The sequence below is a fragment of the Passer montanus genome, unplaced genomic scaffold, assembly GCF_014805655.1.
Source record: "Passer montanus isolate IOZ18808 unplaced genomic scaffold, ASM1480565v1 scaffold42, whole genome shotgun sequence".
NCBI lineage: Eukaryota > Metazoa > Chordata > Aves > Passeriformes > Passeridae > Passer > Passer montanus.
In genome coordinates, this window is record NW_024369041.1 from 3,820,328 (window position 1) to 3,847,339 (window position 27,012).

General features: G+C 41.1%; 1 protein-coding gene across 4 annotated transcripts in view; it reads right to left on the minus strand.

Moving 5' to 3' along the window:
- Window positions 1–16,623: 16,623 nt before the first annotated feature.
- Window positions 16,624–27,012, minus strand: part of CCSER2 (coiled-coil serine rich protein 2) — a 61,385-nt gene continuing 50,996 nt past the window's right edge. For 2 of the 4 annotated variants that reach the window (XM_039719579.1, XM_039719580.1), the window contains exon 10: window positions 16,624–21,863. In XM_039719579.1, coding sequence (XP_039575513.1) covers window positions 21,042–21,863 — 822 coding nt within the window. In that variant the 3' untranslated portion in view covers window positions 16,624–21,041. Of the gene's footprint in view, window positions 21,864–25,718; window positions 25,759–27,012 lie in introns of all 4 variants that reach the window. The other 2 variants (XM_039719581.1, XM_039719582.1) reach the window with 2 other exon arrangements.

Below are 27,012 nucleotides of genomic sequence, written 5' to 3' on the forward strand. Positions count from 1 at the left end.
TAGAAATATATATAAATATATAAATTTTTTAAAAATATGTATATGTATATATATATAAAGGTATACATGACCTACCTGACATTGCAACTTCACAATTAATAACTGCACTAAACATTAAGTAGAAAATAGACAGATATGGATATGCCCTGCTGGAAACAGCCTCCCTGCCACTTTAACAAGCAGAAAAACAGTAATAATCACCCCCCTCTAGCTTCACTCTGGTGCAGCAACAAGATTATTAGCTGTTCTCACAATCTTCGTTACTGCAACAATAAATATGGAACTGAAATAAGAAAGAAAAAGCCACTTGGCTCAGAGACTACTTCTTGGCAATCAATTCACTCTGCATAACCTACAAAACTATGGTCTATAGGAGGTAGTCAAGTCTCACTGTCCATCTTCCTTAAAGCACTGATGTTCACAATGGTCCCTCATTTAAGGGTGTTCCTTTCCATCGCTGCTGGAGCTCAGCGCCATTCTCTTTCCCCAAAAGAGAAGAAAAAGGGAACAGACTGAGGCAGACTTTGACTACACACTTTCACTTACCAGGCAGTTCTTAACCTTGCCTCTCTGAAGTCTCCTCCAAGCTGATTTGCAAAGATCCAGGGGTACAGAAAATGGGACAAAATCTGTAGAATTACTCAGGCACTAATAGAGCTCAGTAAGGAGCAAAAAATTTCACAGATCTCTTTTTTTCTTTGCACCTGGTAAATTGGTATAGGGAAGAGTTCTTTCTTTGCAAGTCAATGCAACTGGATCATGAACTTTTCATACTTCAAACCCAGCTCAGGATATTAGGACAGAACAGCAGAAACTCAAAAATATTTAAGAATAAAACCCAGGGAGATTTACCTTTTATAAACATGCATCTGGAACTCTTTTGTTGGACAAAGTGTTGTTTCTGTGGAGAACAAAAATGACCCCTTACTCCAGGAAGTGCCTTACTTCCAGAACAAGGAGGTGCGAGTGTCTAAAACACTCAGCACTGTCAGTCCTAGCACAAGTTAAGATGTGCTATAAACCTTCATGCAGAGCATGAGACAAGGCTTGTGAAAGTTGTTTCATACCGTGCAGAAACAGAGAGCTCTGGTTTATGTACTGCACTTCTAACTCCCCCCAGGTGCTCTCCTGTATAGCACATTAGGCTGTAGGAGATAGTTTCACGCATGCTGAGGGTCACTCCCTTCCACACATTGCACCTGAACCCTCACTCCACAAGGCCAGGTCCCCCAGGGCACTCCCTCCAATCCTCCAGCCATAGCCCTGGGCACAGATTTCTCATCTCTTTTGTGAGTGTCTCCCTCAGAGTCCCACGACCAAAGCTACAGAAGCAGCTTTAAGCTCCTGCACAAAGCTCTCCAGCAAACCCAGAGCTGCCCTGCAGAGCTGCTCACCAGGATCATCCGACTAGAGCAGGAGTCAGAAAGCAACCTCAGGCACAGAGCAGCCTCACAGCCTCACAAAGCACCTCGCAAGCACAGAGGCCATTGCTGGGTGTGTGTCAGACACCCACGTGCCCACGCCAGCTTAAAGAGCTTCAAGGAAGGCACAACAAAGAAATGCTGGAGAGTCAGCTCAAGGCAGGGAGAAAGAATACTTTGAGAAGCTTCCAACAAAAAGCTGTAGAGAAGCAGAACTCCCTCGTGCCTCCTGTGGCTGCTGGGATGTTAAGTGAATGTTCTCTTCACCCTCTGAAGGAGTGTGGGCGACTGTGGACAATGAGTGCACATTAACATGGATTAATTAACTTGGACTTAAGGATGTTGTTCATCACAGCAGCATAAATGCTGCAGACTGAGAGATGTTGTGCATTAGGCAGCAATTGCACTGATCAGAAAGACAGGTTTAAACTGCAAACACCTGTCCATGACAGGACTGGCACAGGTGACAGGTCAGCATGTGGACCCAGGCCTCATGAAGCAAAAAACATTCATTAGTGACCCAGCTCAGTTCATAACCACTTAAGGTAGGAATCCAAAGGTGGCAAGTTTAGTGTGTCACAGTCCTAATCCCCTAAAGCAGCTAATCCACAGTTAAGATTTAAATTCAGGGGAATGGCCCAAAATGCTGTTAAGGCTTCTCTTCAGTTTGCAGCTTTTCACAGCCTAAAACTAATTCACAAACCTGGGTCCCTGAGCAGAATTTGGTCAATTTAGTTAGCAGAAACAAAGCTCAGGGGAAATAGGGAGCACTGGCTGAGGGCTGGTGAAAGGAAAAGGGAAAGCAGACCCATGCATCTGAAGCCATTTCAGACTTGGGTCTGACAATGCTGTCAGCCCTCAGACACAGATCTGCCATGCCAACAGTGGCAGCAGCTGAAAGCACAGAAACAGCTACTTCCCAGACTGGAGAACAACCAATTTATTGTTCATTGGTACGTTGAACCAAATCCAGGACTGAAAGCAGAGGGAAATGGGAGGCATATGTAGCAGCTCACATAAAATAAGGTACACCCAGCTGTTGCACAGGGTGACACAGTGAGAGTGGCAGAGCTGTAAAGTCCTGTCCTCTTGTTTGGTTGGATGCTCAGCTCTGAGTCCCTCAAGGTGAAGAGCAATTGCTTCTTGTGAATCAAAGAGTGTATCATCAGCTTGCTGTTAAGGGGTGATTAACTGAATACTGAAAATTAACATTTCTCCTTTTGACCCTTCAACCTTGTTCAGTCACATTACTTTGACACAGATCAAATCTCTCTTATTTGTGCCCACCATCAAGCTTGTAAAAGCTAAACCCAGCAGCAATACATTTTTTCTTTTAAGAAATGTGCATGATTGAAACGCTAAAGAAAGCTGCTATCTCCTGTCTTATCATTCTTTATGAAAGTTCTCTTTATTACTTGAAAATGGCAAGAAATATGCAATGAAATCCAGTGATAAAATATCTGAAAATGTCTGAAATACTGGTAGCAACTAAAGTGCTTCAGCATCCTCCTCCTTTAAATATCCCTATCTCTGAATGAGGGGATATACAATCTTCCACTGAATTCTGTGCAGTCCATGAACAGAATAAACTCCATACACATAAAAATAACACCAAACAAGATGGAATAAAATTCTAGCGCTTCTTTTCATTCCAGAACTGAGAATAATAACAAAATCAAGGAAAGACTTCACTGGAAGTACCCAAGTATTTAAAATCCAAAAGGAAATGGAGTAGCTTTGGGGGATAGGATGGTCCCACAGTGTCAATCAGAAGATTGACCTGCCAATACAGAACTGACAACTGATGACTCCTGCACAAACTGAAAAGATTCATAATACCAGTCAGAGGGAGAATCCTTTAAACACTTACAAGCACTTTTCAGGCTGCTTTTATTACCTTACATTGATAAGTACACCTCACACAGACTTGAATTACTTATATTGCAATTAAGATGCCGAAAGCAGCCTCTGAAATGGGCATCTATTAACTCTTTCAATAGTCTAATTAGGACTGCAAAACAAGGAATACATCACAAGGCAATACACATTTCAGCCAGTTAAAAGCAGTAGCTGGCTGAAATTGAGATAAAATTACTACCTGTAAAAACTTCAGAGAGAAAATCCATGAGAAGAGTAGAATGTAAAGGCAATTCTTAAAACAAAAACAAAAAACAACCACTTAGCAAATAAAAAACCTTAAAGACATAAATTCTTCACTAAAGTCATCTGTCTTGACCCTTTCACATAAATTCCTAAGGGATTTATTCAAGTGCTTCTGCAAATCAAGTCACTCCATGCTATTAAGGTACAGATTTAGCCTGTTAATATTCTTCCCCTAGTAAAGGTGTTTTCCAGCTGATACCCCAAAACAGCCTCTCTGCCATTCATCCAGCAGCTGAGATCTCTCCAGTTCACCTCATGTTTGGTTAAGATATTTTCAATTAGAAAACTAGCTGAAAGCAAGTCCATATTCAGTTGTTTTCAAAAGGTGGTACTTGCTAGGACCACACCTACCTGGATAAACTCGTGTTGTGCATTCTCTTCTCAGCAGTCAGGGTGAGATTGGTACTGACTGATGCCCCTGCTAATAGATCAGGGTCACACAGGCTTCAGGGAGGGCTCAGCAGACCTCTCAGCAATTAGGGTGAGATTGGTACTGTGAGCAGCACGATGACTGATGCCCCTGCTAATAGATCAGGGTCACACAGGCTTCAGGGAGGGCTCAGCAGAGGCAGCTTGTGCACTAAACACTGTCACCAGTGCTCCTGCAGGCACAGGGACAACCTCGGAACACCACACACCTGGAATTTAACTGCCTTTGACCTTTTCAGGTTTTCAAGTTCAGGATTTAACTGCTTGGCTCCATTAGGAACAGCAGGAAGCGAGCAGTTAAAACCCCTAAAAAGGCTTTGAGAGCTACCTGCTAAATGTTCTGGTGTCTCTGTGCGGTTCAGCAGCTGCAGGAGGAAGGGCAGGCTGAGGAATGAGGGAGCAGGTACTGCAGGAAAGGGGACAGGGGGAATAGATGAGCTAAGTTTGGCTGCTGTAAAACCAGCAGCTCTAAAAAGACATTGAGGGAGAGTCTGGCAGCTCCTCCTTCATGCCTCATTACACAGGGCACTACTCTGCTTCAGAGCTTCCCAGATGTGGGAAAAGTTACTGAGGCTTCCAAAGCAGCAATTTATTTTGCTCTTCCAAGGCAGTTTGATTTGGGCTTTTTGCAGTTTGGCTTGGGCTTTTTGCCCACTGGACTCTGCAATTTGACACTGAGCTGCTCAGGATCCAGCCTGCCTGAGCAGCTTCCAGGGCAGGCTGGATCCTCCAGGCATCTCTGGCAGGAAAGCAGCAGCTGGAAGGACTGCAGTGCATGGCATGGCCAAGGCCATCCTGTGAGCTGGGCCAGGGCCACTTAGAGCAAGGAGGATCCCTTCCAATGTCACATTTCTTAAATCCCAGAGAGGTGGCATGTCATTTCAGTGGGGTAATTATCTCAGTTATAGACAAGTCTATCCCCTCCCATACAGTACCTGCATTCCTCCTGCCACTCCTGTGGAGTCTGATTTCTCTCTGGCCAATACAGCTCAATTATTTTCTAAACCTATTTGTAAATTAATTCTCCTGATTGATGAAGAGCTCTGGATGCTTTGTATTTCCTATTTCTATTTCTATTTTCTATTTGTAAATTAATTCTCCTGATTGATGAAGAGCTCTGGATGCTGGGAACAAAGATGTAAAATTTACGTTGAAGTACAAATTCAAGTTGTTGTTGCAGCAGCAGGTTGCTGGTAAAATCCCAGCAGAGACCCCACCATGGCCACTCCTGCTGAGAGGGTTGGTTACTCTCTCAGTTGTTCAGGGACTACTGAGAAGGCCAGGAATGATTCCCAACACAGGAGCCACTTGAACCTGAAAGCTATGGCTCCTACAAATACATAGAATTTGTTTGTGTCTGTTGCAAAAAAAAGGAAGAAAAACACCAAAATATGAAAAAAACAGGCATAATTTTCATAGTTATTTTACAGCTTTTGGGAGTTTTTTTACGGTGATGTCCAAAAATCCTTGGCTCAGGGACACATATATGTACCTCTTTGAGAACACAAATGGATTTTATTTTAATTAGTATTTGAGTAGCTTTTCTCATAGCTAAAGGAAATATACATGTGTTTAAATCAAGGATTCCCTCCCACAAGCTAAATGTTCTTGTATCACTAGAGTGGCAATCTCAGATACTTACACGTAAAATGAAATGTCTGGGATAGTTAAAATCCTTAATGAATTCAGTTTTTTCCAAGGTATGCCAAGCCTCACTGGCTATTCACAGGGCCAGGTACAGCTATGACCCATAAAAGCTGTAAAAGAAAACCAGCTACTTGGCTGAGTAAATCTTCACCATCAGAACACAGCTCAAATTGACAGGTTCCAGTTGATCTCCCTCCCCAGTCCCCATTAATTACAAGCTCTTTTAATTACTACATGCATGCGAGGGGTGGAAACAACAAGATTTAATTACCAAGCTCCCACCAAGAGTGACCCAGCTTGGGCACTGCAGCAGGAGCTCTCACAAAATGCTGTTCAATGACAGGGCAGGACTCCAGCATGGCAGCATCATCCCCTGGCACTCAACCCAGGAATGCAGCTGCTGCTGGAAAAAGAGAGATCTCTTTTCTGCCTGTTCCTCTTCCTGTTCAAGCAAGGGGGTGGCACAGCTGGTCACCCCACAGCTGGAACACTGCTGATGGCAAGGAAAATCCTTGCAGCTTTCCAGATAGGCGATGTCCGTATTGATTTTCTCTCCCCCACTCTCAGACTCTCTTCTCCTAACTCTCCAAAAGGTAGGGTAGGAAATTCAACTGTTCCAGGAGTGTGCTTTTCCCCTCCTGAAACACACCCATGGCTGGTGTCTACAGTGGACTTGGGCAAGACCAGAGACTCTGCTGGGAGCTGGAAGCAGTTACACTTGTGAGGGGGGCAGACAGGAACCCACACATCCCCGGCCATTTCACCGTAGGACATCATGCCCAGAGCCCCGAAGAAAAGTGAATAGCCCTGGTGGGCTCACCTGCCCTGACCCAAAACAACCTGTAAGTATAAAATAGTGCAGAAGAGGAACCAACTAAGTCCACATCAAACATAGCAAGGCGTGCAGAACCAGAAACAATGCAAACAGTGTTATTTTCACCTTTACAGCATGCACGTGCACACCCTGCACTCTGCAAGACCAGTCAGCAGTAACAACTCTCAAACAAAAGGCAGAATGGATTGAAACAGGGACCCAGCACTGCTCAGCCCCTCTGAACAGTGCCTCCAGGCCAGCTGAGGTTGTGTTGAGAAAACTCTGCTGTGCAAGAGCTCCAAGTGAGCTTCAGGTAGCAGCTTTATGGGTCCCAAACTGCAGCGTGATAAACAGCATGTACAGAAGCCACCAGAGACTATCAGGAAGGATATTAAGACCTTCTGGTAAAGCACTTCAGCAAACACTTAGTCAGATTGAATTTATGATCTGATCCTTCAGTTCTTGGCTCCAGAAGTGACTCACCCTTGGCTCCCTCATACAAGCTGTGCTCATTCCTGAGTATGGCTTCTGGAAAAGACAGACAGGAACTCAGCGGAGCACCAGCTCAAAACTTCCACTTGCTGCTTTACTTAACTGTTTTCTATTAACTCATTCTTTAAAAAAGAAAAAAAAAAGTGCTAGCTTCCTGCATGAGCAAGGAGAAGAACCAGCAATAAATGCTGATAAAAGAATAATTTAGAGCTGTGAACTCAAATCAATAAATAAATTGGAGATTGTTCAGTCACCACCTCCCAGAGCTGAGGAGAATTAAAAACCAATGAAAAACTACACATCTGCCTCCAAATCAGTCAAACGGAAAGTGAAGGACTATTATAGGACAATGATTGCCAAGAGAAAGTAGATCTTGCTGGACCACTTTTATGGCTGATCATATAGCAATTAACTTACAAATAAAGTAACCCAGTATCACTACATTATAAACCAGAGGTTCCAGTTTTAAAAAGCAACAGACTCTTATTGATCAGCTCAGAACAGTTTGCATTTGATTCATGAAACTGTGCCTCAGGTTGCCAAGAACAGAGCTGCTCCTTAATTAATAGTAATGAGCACCAGCTCAGAAGCCTCACACTTACCAGACCCCAAAGGGGCAGCAGCTGAAGCAGGAATCTCAGTGGGCAGCTTTTATCCAGCCAGAAGCAGAAGCACAGAGATTAGTAAGAGACAGTGTTTACAAAAGATGCATTAATGATCTTTGATGTTCTTTCATAACATCTCTAGCACTGCCAAAAATAACATCTTTTTGGGCTTTAGCAAAGCACCACAGCTCATGAACCTGCCCAAAAGTGGCTGCATCCCTAATTTTCAGTCATAACTCATTAATAAGATACCAGAGAGCAGTGAGCAAGCTCATTGTACCTGAGAAATAAAATGTAGTTGTTTTTCTGTGGCAGAACCTTCTGGAAAAGAGGAAAATCTGTGGCCATTCATGACTCATGAACATGATGCAAAAGCATTTATACACAAATACAGACAGCAAGTCCACTGCTCACGTTCGGCAGGAATTGTTCCACTTTGGTTTAGGACACCCAGCATCAGCTATTTACATAGAGCAGATCACTTGCCTGCAGAATTAAATCCACTAAAGCACAAGTGGTGATGTCAGGTCAGAATTTTGTCCCCAGCTTCATCCTTAGGAATACATCAGCTAAACTCCAGGTCTACCACAGAGTCTGACATTCAGCAGCTGCTTGGCTCAAAGTGCTGGCACCCAAAGAGGGAAAGGAACACCTTGTAGTCAGGGCACTCATGTCAGTGGGCTCCTTGGGAGCCCATAAGGTGCTGTTCAGCTGGCAGTGAGACAAATGGAAATGTCACCTGAATGACTGATGCTGTGCAAAGTACACAGAGGCTGAACTGGCTTCCATGGAGCACCTGAGGCACCAAGACAAAAAAAGGTAAAACCATTTCCTCTTTTCAAACTGAGCAACTCTTTCCTTCAATCCCTGTATTTAGAGGGAAAAAGTAACAGCCATTTCAAAGTGCCAAGAAACCCTCTGTACCTTTCAGCCCCTTCATGAATCACACCCACATACAGTAACACACATTGTTAATCCTTTCCATGAATCTGGTCCAACACCAGGTGCTCCAGCTGCAACCTTTTAGCTAAAAACCCTGCACAGAGCACCACACACCTGAAGACCACAGGGCTACACAGCATCTCTTCCAGAAATTTCCCCAGCACCCGGTTATTCACAGCCTTGTCTGCAGTGCCGTGCAGTGCAGGGAGCTCCCCCACTCTCCCCTGCACTGGAGAATCCTGGCTCCTGCCCCTGGTTGTGTCCTGTGTCACACATATACAGCTGCAACCTTTTAGCTAAAAAACCCTGCACAGAGCACCATGCACCTCAAGGCCACAGGGCTACACAGCATCTCTTCCACAAATTTTCCCAGCAGCTGGTTATTCACAGCCTTGTCTGCAGTGTAGTGCAGTGCAGGGAGTTCTCCCCTGCACTGGAGAATCCTGGCTCCTGCCCCTGGTTGTGTCCTGTGTCACACATATGAAATGGCCAAAGAGGAGGGAGTTGGGCCTGTCACCCACCAGTATGATGCCCACCAATGGCAATTCCCCTTCCAGAAACCTCCAGAGATGTGGATCTTTGCACCAGAACAATGCTGCCTTGATCTGGCTGCAATGTGCAGTTCCCTCCTGGTCTAACACACTCCCAAGCTTCAGAGAAATCTCAGGGCTGCCTTCAGCAAAGCCACAGCCTCTGCAAAGCATCAGCCCCCAGACCACAAAATGTGCCAGAGAAGCACAAAATTAAGAGAGATCCTGGGCTGATGGTGTGAGTGATTCCTTAATCCCTGGCACTGGTACTGCTGGCCATGCTGAGCATGGAGACTGATCAGGTCAGTCATGGTAAGTGGTCACCGTGGTCACCAGAGAGCCAAGGCACCCGTGTGCATCCAACCCGAACTCTGCAACTGCTGAACAGGCAGGTAGCAAAGTCTGCAGGACATTCAATACTGGCAAGTGGCCAGAGATTTCCATGTACCTTCCAGCATGGCAGGAAGGCACCTTAGTGTTGTGCAGCTAAAAACCAAACAAAACAGCAAAAGAATCCAAGGAACCCTAGAAAAACCAATCACAGAGACCATGTCAGAATAAATGGTCCATTCTGGGAAATGGTCTTGTTTGAGCCATGGCCATTAACTTCCAAAAAGAAAAGAAAAGGACAAGGCACAGCTCTGTACAGAGCTGCCAGCAGCTGGGCCAGCTGCTCTGGGAGTAAGGGCTGTACATTTCCATCAGATCTCACTCAGGTGCCCTGCCATGGCAGCAGGCTCAGCTGCAGCCAGTCAGACACAGGCAAGTGCCAAAGGTGTGCTGAGAGGTCAGGCATGTCTTAATGGAGCAAATTAAAGGAAGAAAATAGAGGTGGAATCCTTATCGAAGCTGCAGCTTCAAAAAGGCTTATAAATAGCATCCTTAAAATGAACCCATACAGCGTCTGCTTTGTTTTTCACAAAACCACCCAAACGCCAAAGCTGAGAATTAATTATTCCCACACCTTTGATAGCACAGAGGCTGACAATAGGGCTTTGGACGGCCAGGAAACATCTCTGAGGAGCAGACTGGGGACACTTCCTTGGTTCCACAAGTAAGAGGTTAATTCCCTGTCAGTCTGCTCTCTGCTGTTGAAAGGTTTGTGTCCTCTGCAGTTAGGCAATGAAAAGACAAACTCAGTAATGCCCGTGGCTCACTGGGGAAGAGAGGAACAATGAAGTAGCTACCAATAATCAAATCACAAAGTACAAAGACCAAATGTAATCTATGACTGACAGGAAAAGCAGGCAAGGTGACATGGAGATCAAAAGCTGGCCTGAGTAAATTAGCTACAGATTGATTTAAAACACAGAGGAAGGGAAAAGATTCAAAATTACTTAAGTTACTGGGCTGATACACTTACAATTACAAATAAAAGGAATCCACACATGTAAAGAGCTAGAACACTGCAGTTGTATGACAGGAGAGAGTGTGGACATGTAAGAAAATATCCCAGGGAAATAAAAAGAAAATGGTGTGTTTGGGTTCAGCCACTATGCATTGTCGTTGAACTGGGACAGGGATAGTTATTAACATAGTTGCTCTGCTACTGGTTTAAAAGTTACTGCAGTCTAAAGTAAGCCTGCACTGGACCCTGCTGCCCTGTCCCTTCCTCCAAGAGATTTTACAGGATTTGATGTTGCAGCTTTCTCCCACACCTCCACTAGTGCAGCATCCTCCTGCCCCTCAACAGCCACTGCCAAGCCTACACTGCCAGAAGGCAGCAGCACCTTCCTGCTCTGAAGACTGGTGGGAGATACCAACAATAACTCTCACTATGGTATCTGTGGAACATAAGAGAAAAAGCCATCACTGCTTAAAAAAATCCAACCAAAACCCAAAGAACTCCCTCTGGTGGATTCAGTCTGCAAAAATGAATTATTTTACAGAATGGTACAAAGCACAACTGCCCTGAAAGGTGATACAGATCTAACAGCAGCATGTTTGCAGAGTACCACATTGTATTTCTACAGAGCTAACATAAATAAAGCTCTGCTTTGCTTCCTGCTAAAATTAACATAAATCATCATTTAAGTGTGATTTGCTTGCTATAGGTTAAAATATATTCCATCTGAAAATAGCAATGAGGAAAAATTTTCTAAATAAACACGGGAAATGAAAAATCGTATATGAACATGGGGAGAGGCTAATGTGGACTCAGTTTACCTGAAGGGTCAGAGAGACATTTTTAAACAGTTCCATTTCAGGGGTTATTAAGTATCTTTTCATTGTGTACTGGAACAGAACTGCTAGAAAAATAAAAAAGGTTGAGTCCAAGGTTTCACAGAGTGACAGATCAAACAAAGAGACTCCCAACAAAAAGACCCAAGTCTAATACATCACTAATTAAATTCCCTGAAAAACTGCTTGCTGATATCTGTCTCAGTTCAGGTCAGTAATGTGTAATTGGTAAGTTCTTCTAACCTTAGTTCATACTTGCTCTATTTAAAGAAATCTTTTCTTTAAATTAAATCTGATCACAACAGGCTTCATCTTTCGTATTAATAAAATCCAAATAAATTTTTGACCCCAAGCACAAGTGATCACTTCCAAGGTCTGAGGAGGAAGTGCTACCTACTGGATAAGAAATTCAAGGACCAATATGAGCAAGTTATTATTTTTTTTTTTTTAAGACGTAACAGAAGTATGCTCAAGAAATTAGGCTCATTTAAAACACAGTGAAAACAGGACCCGATAGTGAGGCTGATTTCTGCTTATTTCATCTGTGTTATGTACAGGAAAGTTTACACACAATTAAACAGGAAAGTAAATACATTACTGGATAAGAAATTCAAGGAACAATATGAGCAAGTTATTTTTTTTTTTTTTAAGACGTAACAGAAGTATGCTCAAGAAATTAGGCTCATTTAAAACACAGTGAAAACAGGACCCGATAGTGAGGCTGATTTCTGCTTATTTCATCTGTGTTATGTACAGGAAAGTTTACACACAATTAAACAGGAAAGTAAATACACAGAAGTTCTCCTTGAGTAATTTTCTAACAGTGACTACCAGCACAACAAATTGTGTTGGTGTAGTGAAATGATCATTTCTTCCCAGCAGGATTTGCTCTGCAGGGTTTGTGCACTGAAAGAGCAGTCAAAGATTTCTGCAGGGGCTCGGAGGTGCCAACACATCTGAGCATTTAGTCTTTATCTCCCATCTCTTGTGGGCTTCCCACCTGAGCAGTCAGTTTGCTGAGCAATAAATACAGCAGGCTGGAACAAGGCAAGCCTGTCACAGAGACCAAGCAGGGAAAACAACCAATTTATTCCCGTTCAAACTACACAGATTCCTCAGCAGAGATTTCCAGTGCCTGCTTTACCCCTCCGCCTCCCAAAGGCTGACTGCTTCTCTGCACTGAGCACCGCACAATAAATCAGTAGCGCTGACTTTGGGGCCAGAAGGAGGCAGAGGAGAGGCTGAGGAGTGCTGTGCTCCTCACATCTCCAGAGCCTGGCCGTGGCTGGGAAGGCGGTGACACACGGGGACAGGAGCTGGCTGCCTGCATTGCAGTGCCCTCTGCTGTCCCTGCAGCCTGCGCAGGAACCCGACAGCTGCAACACCCGCTGGCTTTGGGTGTTTCTCACCTAAAGAGAAAAGGAGTCACGGGAGGATTCCTCCACGGGGTTTTCCCCACACAAAGCATTTCACCTTGTTCACTGTTATCCACCTGCTTGCTATGAATTTACAATTAAAGCAATAATCCTAATTTTTGTCTTCTTCTGTTAGTCGAGCTCCAAGTGCTTTACCAAAAAAACGTGTACTATCAGATTTTGGGGTTAACCCTTCAGACACTGCCTAAAACATGTCTGCTAAGGCCTGGGCAGTTGAGCTTAGAGCACTTATCACAAACAGAGACCCATGCTCCTACCTGCAGTAACAGCTGAAAAGCCCTTCTATAACATTCATCATGTAGCCATAAGTGTGTTTCTAACATCCCTCCTCAATTTTGCTAGTTTGGTCCTGCACTAGCACATTGCAGGATGGGACACAAGAAACCATATAAAAAAAATTATGTAGTGTTCTTCTGTGTCAGTAACATAAGAAGTGTAATACAGGTCTGTGAAATAACCTCCGTGACCCTTTTTTCCCTTTGAAACAAATACATTTCTATGAAATCAGACAATATCACTTGACAGAATAATAACTCACCAAGATAATCCCTTAAGAAAATTACCACCCTCAAAGCAGCTCAAAAAAGTGTCATTAGAAGCACATTTTAAAGGAAATATGTATTTTTCATGCCTAAATACAAACTCCAAACACACAGTATTTTTTCAGTGCCCTGTATGTGCTGTAAGTGCCACACACAGAGCTTTTAACAGCTGTTAATATAATGCTCATGCACAGATCACAACTAATTCCTTTGAAGTCGGGAATTGAATGCTGGGATGCAAAGCACAGGAGCACGATTGGCAGAGAGCTCGTGCATCATTAGGCTTCCTGCACGGGAACACCAGATCTGCAACAGTTCATAAGCATATGCTTTGAACATCAGACTTTGTAGAAACATAAGCTCAGATGCTGGCAGATCAGCCCAGCCTGACAGCCTTCTGCTGTGTCTTGCAGCAATGACTGCTTCCCTCCTCCTGCCTGATCCAGCAGCTCACACAAGGGGCTGTCCCCTGTCACTGGGGGCTGCTGCCTCACCACTGGGGGACAGGAAAACACAGCAGCAACCACAGGAACTACACAGCAGAGAACTGTAAACCTGGGCTGTGCTCAGAGCTGCCTGCAGCAGTCTCAGTGACACGGAACCACTTTGCCAAAGGTGGGTGGAATTGAAAAGGAAGGATCCCACAAACTCACAACTGTTTGCACAAATGTGATGAACACCTTAGGGATCCTCCTGGAAGACAGGGCCACAGGTTCCCACCACCCCCTGAGACTGCCATTGTGCTGTTTGGGATACAGATTTCCATAAGGACTTCCTTACAGAGCTTCAGAGAACTTCTTTACTGTGCTGCATGTAACTCACACAGAGAGACCATTCCCTCTCATTTACACTTCATGAATTCCTGCAAATAACTGCCATGGAACTCTTAAAAGATGGAAATTCACTTGATCTAATAAAAGAGTCCCAACAAGGTCCACAAAACTTGCATGCAAGGAATTACTTCAGAAAAAATAATTAAAGGTTCCTGAGCAGGCAAATGCAGGAAGATTAATAAAGTGTTCAAGAAAATAAGGGTGGATTCGTTTCCTCAGGGAATTCTTTTTCATGCTGTCAGCATAGAATCTTGCAAGCATTCATTGACTTTGCTAACACCAGTACAATTCTGATTTTATTTATGAGGACACTAAGGCAGAGAGATAAAAGGTAGCGTGGGATAATTAGTACAGTTTGTCAAACTGAGTAGCAATTAAAATGGAATTGTGGGAATAGCTGGATTTTTGTATTACTAAGCATTGAAACCTACCACACCAAATGATCCAAGTCTTTAAAGGCTCATAGGTTTTTATATACACATGCTTGTGATATAGCTAAATTAGTATATTTACCAAACCTAGACTGACCACTGTGTGCACAAAGGGTGCTCTAATATCATGAGCAAATGAGGGAATACACAGGCAGCTTTTCAAGGGTGCTTCTAACTGTAGCACCCAAGATAATGATGTTATCAGGTATCTTCAAAATAAAATCTAAATAATTGTTTTGACTGGAGAGGTGCTGAGAACCACATGTTGTCAGAATGTGAAGCTCCACTGAAATCTAAATGCTTATCCCAAATTGCTGCATTTCTATGGAATTTTCAGGAAAAAATCAAACCAAACCCAAGTGAAGTAACTATTGGAATATCCCATGTCTACAACTGGTCTTGGACTATAGTCTTGGACTATTTCAGGGGCTTGCACTGTAACAGGCTTTAAAAGCCAACCTGTGTCATTAAATGCTTTAGACAACTGAAAAGATTCTCAGAGCCTGATTCTCAGATGGAGGGAAGCACTTTAAACATCTCAGAAGTTTTCAGATTGTGCTCTGCTTTGGAATAATCATATTCAAAATCCTTAAAACAGAGTTGCTGGTCAATTACTTCTGCCTTCAGCATCTTACTAAGAACTCATACTGTGTTTTCAGTGAGGACTTGGAGTAATCCTGCAGTGCACCCCACATATTGTATGAGACCCAAGAGCTCTTAATGCCTGGGGCTTTAGAGAAAACTATCAGAAATCCTAACAGAAATCCACCCTTTTAGCTTTCAGATTGACTGATTAGCACTAAATATCTGAGCAACTAATTTTTAGAGCTGGAGCCTTTATGTTTAGTGCCTTCTAATACAAGCCAATTATTGTTGAAAGAGCAGCTAATACCCATAACCCATAAGGGCAAGCTAATACCCATTACCAATAAGGGCAAGCAGCAACTGCACAAATCTGGTTGATGTTACAAACAGTTTGATATTAACCTGTCTTGTGGTTCAGCTTGTATTCAATGGTGCTCATAAAACCCTCAGACATTTCTGTCAAAGGGAAGGTGCCAGGGGTGTTCAGTGTGGGTTGCAGAGGAAGGGAAATGTCTGAAATGTCCCACCCTCTCTCACCTTCTCCCCACGTGTAACATTCTGCCCAACAGCAATACAGCAGCTCTGCTCCAGAGTCGGGAAACCACCATTCTCAGTTTGGACAGCAGCAGATTGAGGAAGCCTTTGCCTCTGGAGGAGGAAGACAGGAAAGCTGTCAATCACAGCTTTTAGGGACGCTATTTCCATAGTCATTGCATCAGCTGTTTAACACCTGATAATCACACTGATAAGGATTAGACATCACAGTAACACAGTGTGAGCCACAAGTAACAAAGCACACTCACCCACGAGGACTACAGAAGGATTCATTCACACTCCCTTCCTTTCTTCTTGGTTTGAACTTGGAAACCCCGTGTAGCTCTTTCCACCCCCAAAACCCATGCAATTTTTCAAAGGCCATCTTGAAGCTAACATTAGGTTAAAGATTACAAGTCCCTGCCTACAGTATATTTAAAATGCTCTTAGTTCAAACTACAGGATTTTCTTCCCTTTTTGATCACAATTTCAAACTTGAACTTCCTTCTACTGAAATAGGTCAGATTAATTAATGGAGCAGATTTCCTTTCATCTCAAGAACAGCAAACCATTCAAACCATGGGCAAAACACTGACATACAATTAGGACTTGCATATTCACACATATTGTATTCATTTGGACTTCTGTGGGGAAGTAACTCTCTCAAAGTTCCTTATAATAAAGATTTTAATTCGTTAAATACTTAGGAAGAGTATTTAATAGTTGTCTTAACTGCACTACAGGTGCCATAACATACCTTTAAGAATTAACCATGTCAGCCCACGTTCATCTGCAATCAACACATTAAAATGTTTAGCTCTTCTAAGTCTTTTTCCCTCCTTTTCTTTTTTCTTTTAATAACAGTCTCATGCTAAAAGCCTATCATTTCTGCTGGAGAAAGACAATTCCAAGAAAAAAGTCTACTGTAAGTGTAAGAGCCTAATCTCCCTGTCCCCCCAGATTTTCTGCCTACAGTTCTGTCTGCATTTTGCACAATGACTTGAAAAAGCATAGACATGAATAGTCAGGAGAAAGAGATACTTATTAGAATTATGACTTTTATTTTTATTCACTAGAGCAACATTGAGGAAAGAATTTATACATACAGGTTTTTTAATCAACTTTACAAGCAAATTCCAATATACAATATTTACTCTGGCCTGGGTTAAAAAACCAAAAACAACAAAGCAGATAGTAAGGGTACCTCTTGTTTTAGCCAGTATTGAATTGAAGATTTTGCTACACAGGAGTTATGTTGGTTTTATGGTGGTGCTTTTACAATTAGTAGGCAGTGAGCAGCTTTACCATAACAGTGACTGAATTTCCTTGAAAGCACAGTTGTAAGATGACCTCACTGAGCCCTACCACCAGGGCCACATTAAATCCACTCTGCTCAGAAAAAGCCTCTGTAATGAGATAAGAAACAGCTACGGAAGCCCAATTCAAGAACTGATTTCCATTTGTAGGGCAAGAAAATGTCCATATTAAGAGGATTATGTGCTGTGCAAAACCAGAAATACCTCCCCCCCTCAACATGCAACCTACCCCAGTATGACACTTTAGAATGTGCATATGGCTGTGACATGCAAACAAAGGAAATCACGCAAATGGTATTCAGTTTTCAGGCATCGTTACAACAAATCAGCATGTAGATCAAGGCTGAAATGAACTGTACTGACCTGTAATGCAGTCTAGTTGCTATGCCTACTCTCACTGCTGTAAAATGGAAAGCTGAGGAACCCCTTGTTTTTTTCCAAACTGTATCAAAATGGTGTCGTTTTGGATTTTCAGGGCCTTCGTAATTGTTTCAAGAAAGCTGGAGAGATAATATTGCACTTCTTTTCTCACAACCATATTCTGGGACCATTATTTTTAGGAGCTATGCTAGTCCTTGGGAAACTTTGCCACTGGCTTTGATTGGCAGTAGGAAGTGCTAACTTCAGGGAAGGGGAAGGTAATAATGATCTGGCTGTATCATCAGTGTTAGAATTCCACGGTTAAATTAAAGTCATTGCACAACAGAAACGCAGTACACTATATGAATGCTTTTAAACATGCTAGAGTGCATATCGATCCTGTGAAAGTGATGTGAAAATACCTTGGAAACAGCAACACTACCAGGGAAATTTGTTTCAAACAAAAGCCACACACAGCAGGAGGCATCTAGATTATTTTAGGCACAACTCCAAGCAATAAAGCTCATTTAAAGTGCAATTCTGTTCTTTTCTTTTGTGTTTATTCACTTATTAAAACGCGTAATTGCCTCTGTACACACATACTGAACAGTAGTTTAATACTTTTGTGAATATTGCACAAAAGAATGAGAAATGAAAACAAAAAAATGGCAATAAATCAGTTTTATAAACCTAAAAAAAAAAAAGAAACCCTGAAGACATCAAATACTTAAATGTACACATTTTGGATAATCTGCACCAGTACTGATGATATATCTGCACCTTCCATAAGGTAGATATGACACCTGAAAACACTCACTCAATCCCATTAGACAAGCACTCTCAGTGCCCTCTCATCCATCACTCCCCAAACCTCATCTTTCACCGAAGTGAAGCTTCAATCCTCACTTCACCACTTCTCTCCCAGCTGCCCATCTGTGACAGGCTTTGCCATACTCTGGACTTACTATACGTGCAACAGAGCCTTCCCTGGTAAATTCTGAAGAGCCCAAACATGCAGTTGTCCTAGAGGGACGCGAGGTTAGCAGCTGAACACAAACACAAGCCAGGCTAGCATCTGTCTCATCCATGATCAAATCCTGCTGGCTCCAGCTCAGTGTCTCACTAACCTGTTAGAACAAAATGGGGAAATGCTATAAAAAAGGACTATAATCTACTTATGTTCCTTTAATGCATATATACACACCCATATAAATATAAGATTTTCTTCTGGAAAAAAAATTAGGAACTGTCTTTTTAATGAAAACTTTGATCATCTTTGCTTAATTTGCTTTGATTATCTCCTTAATTTTCAGTAAAGGTGCAGATATGAATAAAGGTATAGATATCTATACTTTTAAATGTAAACATAAAAATTGAAACATCACTAAATCAGGCTGGCGATACCTCCATGATAAGAAGCAGAAGATGATGAATTTCTGTCAATAACATTAGGTGAAAATTGTATTTTTACACAAAATCATACAAAACTAACAATAAAATCAGCTTCTCTTCAAGGAAAGTAAACTTAAAAAACACACCTTCCATAGAAATCTATATGGACCAGAAAATGAACCAGGAATCTGATCATTCCCTCAGCAGTCTTTAAACTCCTGAGAAACACAGTTAGCTGCCAGGAGCTAGTTTTGGGGAATATAAAAAGTGAGTTTTATTTTCTTATTGAAAGTAAATATGTACACTAAATATCACTAATTCAATGCTTTTCATGGAAATAAATTATTACCAGAGCATAATTGTTACTGCAATCTCAGGTTGTGGTTTCTGATCCTATACCAACTATAACAATTAATATTATGTCTTGTTATGTCTTGCTTACATTGTCATCACCTCAGTTCACAGAAGGTCCTGCAGGTCCCCTATTTCAGACTGATCTAAGTCGTTCAGAAAAAGAATCTTCCCCCTACCCATTTCCCTCCCCAAATTTTTCATTTTTTCACTTCATCTTCACTTAAATAAAATTACAGTGTAAGAAATCCAAAATAATTCTTGAATATCAACGATGTACTGAAAACTCAGGTGAGATGACTCTTTTTTCCTTCACCTAACTGAGGTATCCATCAGGATACCCCCAGTTAAAGGGCTTTTATTATAGAAGCTGAATACTGAATTCATTTATGAAATGTCTACACCTACTCACTTGAATTCTCTCAAAGAAAATACTGTAACATGTCAATGTCCTACAGCCAGAGCCTAGAACAAACTAACACTGTGTTGCATTTTACTGACATTATGTGCTCTTCAGGAACAGATTTTGGGCCAAATTGTTGCAGCAGCCTTCTGCTGCTGATTTGAAAACCAACCCGAGAACAGGAAAAAAAAACCCAGTAACAACCAAGAGAGTAATGGTAAAGATGGGAAGAATTGGAGATGGGACACAACATCAAAGTTCTGGAAAGCTTCACTGGATATGCGCGCATGTAACTGGCATCATTTGTGTCATGGTCCCAGAGTGCACCAAGACTACTTTCAGAAAAAAATACTTCTAGAGAGCACAAAAATGTAGATTTTTTTTCTTCTGTTTAATTTCCCCAAGAAGCTCCTTACCAGTTATGCACTTCTTCAGAAATTACAAAAAAAAAAAAAAAAAAAAAATAAAAAAAAAAGAAATAAAGAAAAATACAAAAAAAACCAAAATAACACATCTTTGAAAAACTCTTAAGAGTACCAGCTCTGGATTAGGACATAATAGGATTGCTCAAAGCAAATAAGTGGGGTTAATTTTTTTCCTTTTTAAAAAATAGTTGCATTTTTAATATAAGTTTTATTCTGTAAAATAGCTTCAAATTCTTACACATATGGCAAAGTTTGTGCAAAATTTCAAGTCAGGTACTTCAGAGCCTTTCAATATTAAACAGAAATTAATAAATACAAGCAGAACAATAAAAGTTTAAAATATTAATTAAAATGCATGTTGTGCAACCTCAACATCGGTGTTCTGGACCCCTTATTCCCAGAGGCTCCCTACTTACCAATTCCTAAGAGCCTGCATTGGAAGGTTTGGACAAACATCCTTAGCACTGCATTTCAAGAATCTACCCAGTAATGTGTCTATCCAACACAATAAAAACATACCACAATCATTTAACAAATGAGGATGTTTAAGCGAGAAGATTCGTTTCACCCTGTGAAATCTGCCTAATGTCTGTGAACAGTGAAAACAGGATAAATAAAGAACAGAGCTACTTCAGATTACAGCAAAACAAAACAACACAACCCACCCAACCCATGAGATTAAATAACATTAAATATGTCAGTCTTGAGAGAATGATAAATACAAGGATTTTTGCATAGGCCTCTGGAATACAGAGTCAGAATTATGGCCAATAAAACATCTGCTAGTCAGTCTAACTTTCTACCACTCTGACCTAACGAGTACTCAGAACCAAGAAGTTCAACAGAACAGCAATTTCATTGTCTAATAACTCAAACAGAGGTAAGAAATAATTTCTGCCATCCTGAAATAAATAGTGCAGCATTCTGGCATTTGTGGTCATCACAGACTTCAGTATTTGCTTAATTACAAAGATTGCAATACCATCTTTATTACAGACCAACGATAAAATAAAGCACTCTTAGGAGAAACTGCACAGCTCACAACATCAGCCTCAGAACACAGCAGGATGGACAATGCAAACCCTACAGAAGATGCAGTTTGGAACAGTGACTCAGGATTTGCAGGCTGCAGGTACAGCAGGCTCCAAGGCAGTCACAACAAGGGGAGTGGGACATGGCGTGGCATCGGGCGGTGAATGTGGAACGGCCTCAGTGTGTCTTTGGTTTCGGGAGGCGGGAATGCCGGCCGGAGGGCATGCTGTCCCCGGGATGCACACCAGAGGAGTGTGTCTGCATGTTCTCCTTCCTCTGCACTGGTGGCCTTGGGATGTTAGACTTTAGGGAGGCGTTCTGAGGCTCTGGAGGTACTGGTGTGGATTTCTGACTGCTCACTTGCTTGGATTTGACGAAGGACGTAGTTGGCGGGCGAAGTTTAGACATTTTCTGACTCTGTTTACCCTTTAGGTTATCCTGCCCAGATGTTGGCTGTGGCTGAGTCGAACTACTCAGTGGTAGAAGCTCATGTTCCTTGGCAGCAGCGGGGTGATCTGCAGATCGTACGGGAATGGCCATGGTAGGAGGCACTAAAGCAGTTGGGGGTTTCACGATTCTCGAAGTCTTTGGCTGAGAAGCCTGGTTTGTGAATGAGGGTTGACCTCTCACAGGTAATCCAGTCTGCACCTCTGGAGCATCAGCTCGTGCAGAGGTCTGAAAGTGGGAACGAGGTGGTAATGTACCTTTCTTATTACTAGCCACCTCTCCAGGGTCTTCGGTGTTTTTGTTTTTCAAATTGTCCAAATATGATGCATTTTCATCTTTTGTGTTCAACTGTACATTTGTTGAAGAGTTTACGTCATTCAGGCTATTTTGGAGAGAGACATTTGCAGCATTTTGATTCTGATGATTTCCATTGTCATGCAGATCTGGTTTAGGATAGTCACTGTGGGCCTCGATATGTGGAGTTTTTATTAGTTTTCCCTGGGCGAGGTCTGTGGAATTGGGAAGGCTGCTGGAAGGCTGTAGTACTTGAGGCTGTTAAAGAGAAAATAATACAAGAATATATTAGGCACAGAAGACACCAGATACACTCAGAATCCAACGTGAGCTGGCTGGATGCTTGATAAGGGCTGTATATCTGGATTTTTAAATCAAAACTTTGACTTCAGCAAAAACAGGATGGGTCATGGGACGCACACAAATGGAACTCATAACTGTAGTGGAAAAAAATATACCAGCACTGAAATAAACAACAATGTAAAGACAAAAAGGAAACCGACCGGCTTACAAAGGAAAGATGAAGAAGGCATGGTTGATGGTTTCACCCAAATCTGCAGGACAGCGCGAGAATTCACGTTGGTGCAGATCAATTCTAACCAAGTGCTCAACCCAACGCAACAGTAGTGTCCAGCTTCAATTTCTGCTCACTGCATACTGACCTCAACTACCCCAACCCTTTCACTGCACAGGCAGGAAAGGAGTTGGATGGACCACATGGACTTACAGGGCGTTTCCTTGCCTTACTGAGGCCAGAAAGTCTGGTGGAAGTATGTGTTAATCAGGCTACTGACTATGCTTAGGTAACTGCTCTATCTTGAACTTATTTCAAATGGGTTGATAAAGAAACAGAGTTCATGTGAAAGTAGAGACCACATTCTACCACACTGATAGCCATGGGATAAAGAGAACTGTACAAGATTTTACATTTTATCAGAAGATACAATCTAATCAGACACGGATCAGACAAGAGAATTGCCAGTACCTCTTCTGGGTAATTTCTATTCTCTTTGCTCTGCCCTGTAAAGAGACTTAAAAGATTAATGGTATACTAGCTTCACAATACATCCTAGATGCAACTTGGATTACTAAAAGTTCTGCAATTCCTGGCAAAACCCAAAACCTATTAAAACCTAAACTATGGTTTTAGCAGGTTTGGATTATTTTTCTCATTCTCTTTACAAAGGAGGGGAACTGAACCCCTGTCAACTAATCATCACTCAGCTACCTGGATTCTTACCAGCTGACAGGTTGCATGTACACAGTAAACAGACTTATTCCATTTACTAGTGAAATAGAGTAAATAAAAAAAGAAGCAATGTTTGTGTTTGGGAGATTTGACTAAAAGTGTCATTTTAGTCACTCTCCTGAATTATTCAAAAGTTCTAAAGAGAAAACCCATTATTTGTCTGGTCTTCTTTGCTCTTCTTTGAATTAGCAGGAAGAATGCAATGATTGCTGTGCATGCCAGAATTCCTGGCATTGCACATTTAGGGCCATAGCCCATCTCAGGACTCTTTAGGCTTTTCACCTTTTCCCTGGCAGTATTACTACTGAAAACTGAATCCTCAAAATTCCTCACCAGGAAAAAAAATTAAAGGTTAATGAAAGGAAAATCAAGATTTCTCAGTCTATTTTTTATTTATGGGCAGCTTTTCCCATTAGAATAGAACAGTTATCTCATAAGAAAAGGCAAAATCTGGACCAGTGACATCCACTATCACTGACAGACATATAAGGCAAATATCCTGAGCAGTCGAAACCTGATCGTTTTGGAAAGAGGGAAAAGATTTTTTTAAAAAGGCAAAAAAGCCTCCAAAATGGTGTCAAAGGAGTACCAAAACATTATTCCTTATGTTACCCAAAACTAGCTTAACTTTGTGAATCCTTCTTAACCGTACAATCCTACAGGAAGGAAATGCTAAACACAAGGAGTAATTGCATACATTGAAAGAATTACACCTTAAATAAAATTAGTCCTCCAGATATTTTTTCCATTTTCCAGTGTTTATTACAGAAGTTATTATTCTTCCAGTCTAGGAGCTGACAGCCAGATGTTACCCAAAATGATTTACTGATTTGAGATCTCACCTGCAAAACCAAAACTGCTAATGAATGCAGAAACCAAATCAATATGTACCTAATTCTCATGCAAATACTACAACAAATCTTATTTCCTAATCCCACTTGAAATAAAAAAAGTTAAAACATTTATAGCCCACAGTATTGAGTCAAATAACTTAAAAATAATTGGAAAAATAATTGTCAGAAAATTTTTGTCCCTCAGCTAGGAAGGGTTTTTAAATGCTAGTCTTCAATTTTTTCAAATTTTTTCAAAAACACAGATAAATATCTAATCTAATCCATAAAAATTCTAACTTAATATCAAATAATTCTAGCAATACTAATCAACAAAATTTAAAAATCAGTAAGTTACAGAAGAAACTGAATTTGTATGGAAAGTTGAGTTAAACACAAACAGACCTGAAGTACAACAAAGCCATCAAGGTTTCAATAATGCTATTTTGCATTCTTCTGACAAAGGCTAGGTAGTATCTGAGCTCTTCCCTTCAGGCAATTTTGTATCTTACATATAAAAATAGCCAAATACATGTTTTCCTCATTATCCTTCATAACCTTAAATGGTCTAAGAAGCTTATTACCCAGAAAGTTAGTGATACTAAGGTAGAAAATGGCTATATGCTCAGAATTATGAGGACACTAAAGCTCTGGTATCATCTTTGCCCTGTTGTTTTACACACTTTACTGCTTTATAACTGTGTATTTCTGCTCAAGATCTGTCCAATTATGACAATGAGAGATTTTTAGTATCATCCAATTTCTACATGCATTAACATTCAAAATGACACTAAGAGCAGCAAAATGCCACTTGCAAAATATGCACGTAATAGTTCACAAGGTATCCAACACTGACATTATTGTCACCCACAGCTCATACCTTTGTACTAAATACAAGTTCTCCTTTTACAAAGGAAATCTTTGAAATTCTGAACATGTTACTGGTAAAAACAATAAGCCAGATGAAGGACTGAAGTACCTGGTGAATTTCATCACATGAAGGAAGAAAAATAGATTTTTTACAAAGGAAATCTTTGAAATTCTTTTACCATGTTACTGGTAAAAACAATAAGCCAGATGAAGGACTGAAGTACCTGGTGAATTTCATCACATGAAGGAAGAAAAATAGATAAAGAAGCATTCTGCCTTCCAGGCATAGTATTTTATTTCACACGAGTCCTAAAATAGGGTTTCATCTGCATTGTTTCAAGTGCACTTCTGGTAATATTTCTGGGGTGGGACAGAGCATGATTTGGAACAGACTGCCATGCTACCCAGACTTCTATTTATGTCCCATAAAGAAAATGTGCAGGTAGACAAACACCTGCACTCCTTTGGGATGCTCCTAAAATTCAAAGCTGGACTCAAACATTTAGAGTATAATGTAACTGAAGACACTTAGTCCTCCTCAAACTGAAAGTACATTCGACAAAGTGTTTTGTGCACATGCCCCTTTCTGCATAAAGAAACTGATTTTTCTGTACTGGCAAGAGCTTCAAAGCCTTCCAAATATTGATGTACTAATTAAAATTACTCAAATCACTCCCTACTTTGTTAGCCTAAGAGATTTTCCTATTATTTCTCTCAAGTAAAACTGACTGTTACACCATCCAGAGAAGTTGACATCCACGACAAGGATTACCACTATTGTACAGTTATCAAACTACTGAGATTGTATTAGCTTTGTATTGGAAAACTGAAACATCACGTTGTACTGTTAAAGAAGTTAAATAGACTATTAAAGAAGTTAAAAATGTGGTCATGACCGTGATATTAATTCATTAGAAAAGTCCCTTCAGTTTTGCTTTGGTTATCTTGATCCCCATCTTGATTCCCTTTATAATGCCTTGTAGAATGAAATAAAGTAATTTTCTCCCTGCAGTGTCTTGAGGAAGGAGGGAAGCAATGCAATGGAAAATCTGAGAACTGCATGCACATCTCCCACAGACATGCATCATGCACAGGGCAAAGAAAAAACCCAAGAGTGAAAATGCATGAGGAGGAGATGGGAATAAATCTGAAGTTGTACTGTACCACGCTTTATCACAGAAGTAATGGACTAACTTCTCAACTCCTTGCCAATGGCATAATGGAAAGCAGAGACAAGAAAAAGACAAGGACAATGATGTCAGAGGACCAAGACAAAACAACGAGCAATTGCCATGACAAACTGCAACTTTTCACCACTTCAATTGCAATTACCGTGTCCCCATTGGTTTTTAATCCTCCTTCAAGAAACAAAGGAAGCAACAGTATTTAAGTAATGCAGTACAAAAAACATTTACAGTAAAGCAAGACTTTGCTCTTACAACTTCAAGGTTTTTAGCAATTAACCTCTTATACTCCAAATGCTGCAACTAGGATCTGTGTGTATTATTAAAACTGCATAAAAGAAAAATCTTTGCATCCATGCATATGCATGTTCAATATCTAACCCTGAACAGCAAGGTCATTAAAGGCACAGCATTCCATCCTTGGACCATATTGCCCTCATTTTTCATAACTCAGTCTTCCCAGCAACTCACTCAGAAGCTGGAAGAGACAACTACCACAGGTTCTTTTTGGAAAGGGGTGGAAGGGAAGGGTCACAAACTCTGCTATGTAACTCTTTCATTTCCTCATCAGTTCTGCCATCCCTCCTCTCACTGCCTTGGCACAGGATAAGGTGTCATTTCAAACCACAGCCTGTGCAGACACAGCCCTGCTGAAAGGCTGCACCAGATAGCTCTCATTTTCCAGCTCTGGAAAACATCAACATTTCACACCTTAAATCTGTAGCATGCTAATACCTTCTTTTTGAACTTTTTTTTCTTCTTTTCCTTTGATCTAGCTGTATTATATCCATATTTCAGCATTAAAATGTAGATTCTGCAGTATGGAGAATGACTTCAAATGATGACACCAAACAACCGTATTTTTTAAGCATCATTCACCACAGCCACGAGGCTAGTAAAATAATTGGCAATGTGGCAAAGCATTATTATTCTTTCTGCATAATCTGTATAGAAACCCCAATTTGGAACACTTTATTTTTTCAAAGAAAAATTACTTCAAGTAATATATAACTACATCAAGACAGGTATTTCATCCACAAATATAGATCTATGCACAGCAAGCAGATAAATATGACCATATAAAAAATCAAGGGGTTTTTTGCAAACACAAATTCTGTTTGGTACAAGAGTCCTCTCTCTTGTAGTTGACTCTGCAAGTACTGAAGTTGGGAGGAAAGGAGCTTTTCCTAAAAGACTCTTCTTCATATAGTTGAACACTCTTGGAGCAAAAATAATTACATAAAAAAGGCAGTAATGTAATGATTCCAGGATGT